The sequence below is a fragment of the Frankliniella occidentalis genome, unplaced genomic scaffold, assembly GCF_000697945.3.
Source record: "Frankliniella occidentalis isolate FOCC.00 unplaced genomic scaffold, Focc_3.1 Scaffold270, whole genome shotgun sequence".
Taxonomy (NCBI): Eukaryota; Metazoa; Arthropoda; class Insecta; order Thysanoptera; family Thripidae; genus Frankliniella; species Frankliniella occidentalis.
This window is the reverse complement of record NW_026267396.1, coordinates 13,768-16,078: the sequence shown is the minus strand read 5'-3', so window position 1 is coordinate 16,078 and position 2,311 is coordinate 13,768. Positions and strand designations below refer to the sequence as shown.

The following is a 2,311-nucleotide window of genomic DNA, read 5'->3' as shown; positions in this document are numbered from 1 at the left end:
GACAAAGTAGAAAATTGAGTGACCTGGGGAAATTCTGCCTGTAGCTCCTCAGCTGCCCTCTTTATTAAATAATTTCCCAGTTCAATGCCCTTCAAAGAAAAAAAAACGATGCAATGATTTAATATTTTTCACTAGGAGTAAGCCAAAAAGAAATTCTCATTGCTAACCTTTAAGCCCTGTTGAGTGGATGTGATGGAATAGAAAACAGCAGCTTTGACGAGAGCTGGATCTTCTGTTTCTTGATGAACACCTGGAAGACCTATCTCAGCTATAGAAGTATCAACTGTAAAAAAAAACAGCAATATATAAATTTTACTTACAAGTGAAAGAAATAGGGTCCACACACTTCAGGGATGATTAAAATGAGTGTTTATTATAATTTACCTGAAAGGCGAGAAGCAGCTGCAACAATTCCTGCCATGCTTGATGATATTTCGTCACACAAAGCTATGTGTAGGACAACTATAGGTTCATCAGGCATGCTATTATGAGTGTATACAAAACATCGTCGGTATAATCCCACTCTCCGCTTTAGATCAGTCCAACTGCGGACTGGGTGTACAGCTTCATACTCTGATATCTGATGGACAGGGGAAATAATCAATGCTTAAAAGTAGTGAAGAAAAGAATGATAGAAGCATCAGTGAAATACTCTGAGTACCTTCTGCAGCATTTCACAAGGAGATTTCCAGGTGACTCTTTCTACAGCCAAAAAACCAACTGAAAACCACATTGATAGTAATTCTCGAAGAGTGGAATTTAATCTTTGCATTGGTACAACAGCTTGGTCAAATGGGTCCAACTGTGAGATTAAATCCTAGACAATTGAAAACATTGCAAAGTTAATGTTATTAATATTACAATAAAATATTTTCCTAGCACTTTGAGATGAACTTACAAGGACATCAGTCCGAAGATCAACTAAAAACTTTACTCCTCTCTCCAGGCGGCCAACATGCATGAAGAGCCACGAATATTGTGCGGTTAAAGAATTTTTCAGCTTTTCCTCTAATTTAATAAACTGCTTGCTTAAGTTCCTTTCCTCCTTAGAATGTGAAATAAAAATAAATTTGAAACAAGACTAACACTGGCATGTTTTTACATATGTCTGTTACAAAATATACCTCAAGTTGCGCCATTTGCTCCGCAGCCTTGCGCACTGCATTGTGATCAATAGCATAGTCACAAGCCAACACTTTCAAGAATCCTTCCTTGTGAGGTTTTAACAAATACGAGTATGCCGCACATAAAGATTTTACCTTACTCTAGAAAGAAAATATATGATCAATTCAGAAGCAATTATCCAAACATCAGATATAATACATGAATTATTCAGGAATAGTAAATAGTCACAACTTGGCGATTAGTATGGCTATACAAGAAAATAATGAGATAAAAATACTTACTTCAATGATCCAGTTACTCATGTTAGTGTCCTGATATGCCAGAATTTCCTTGAGTAAAGCAACAACTCTAGCTTCATCGTCAACTGTACTTTCTCTTCGAAAATTATTTGATTTTTCAGTTGCACCAAAATAATACGCTGGACTGTCATCATCGGAATGAGACTGAGAAGCTCCTGGAGAAGGTGACGCTGAACTCCGACTTGCAAATCTGCTGTTTACACCACTAAAACCTAATATCTGGTTGAAAAATCTCCAGCCATCGGATTCACGGGAAGACATGTGTTCTGAATATGGTGCAAGGGTGCTTTTCACCCTTGAACTCGATAGAGACAGCTCCAAAACAGAGAGATTTAGGTTATGTACGTGAGAAAGTCTTCTGCTAATCATCATAAACACAGAGGTTCAAAACAGCTGACGCTAGAACGGTGCCGGTGGGTGGACGGCGGTTTGTTGGAGCGTCCTCCACTAGATGGCAGCAGCACACTAGCAGGAGAGCACTGCAGGGTAGTTCTTTGAACTAGAAATGTGGTAAACGTTCCGTTGACAAAGCGACTTGTCACCTCGGAGGAGGCCGGCGGAAGTCGTGGTCACGGCCGATCAGCTGACTGCACTATCGCACAGCCATGCCCGTCCGTCACCTTAGCCACGCCCGTCAGCTAATTCCCCTAGTCAAAGGCATCTCCTCCCCTCATTACACCTTACTCACTCTTTTTCTACTCGAAAACAATAAAAAAGAAAAGTTCGAGTAAAAGGCAATAAGGCGCAACGTCGGACGATTTCGACGAAAAGATATATGGCGCTTTCCGGCCGGCCAGCCAAAGGTGACGCCTGCTCTAGCCGCCTGTTAGATCCCATGGCGCCAGGCGTCATCATCTGCGGCTGTCCGGACTATACCGGGTGTCCGG

The 2,311-nt window shown here is 41.2% G+C and overlaps 1 protein-coding gene across 1 annotated transcript in view; it reads right to left on the bottom strand.

The window, feature by feature from the left end:
- The window catches only part of LOC113205267 (malonyl-CoA decarboxylase, mitochondrial), a gene marked incomplete in the record, with an annotated part of 9,035 nt that extends 6,964 nt beyond the window's left edge, over nt 1–2,071 (bottom strand). The window contains 7 exon segments of the mRNA XM_052273421.1: nt 1–89; nt 168–283; nt 385–580; nt 662–817; nt 899–1,045; nt 1,125–1,265; nt 1,407–2,071. Of these exon segments, the coding sequence (XP_052129381.1) occupies nt 1–89; nt 168–283; nt 385–580; nt 662–817; nt 899–1,045; nt 1,125–1,265; nt 1,407–1,796 (1,235 nt within the window).
- Between the last annotated feature and the right edge of the window lie 240 nt (nt 2,072–2,311).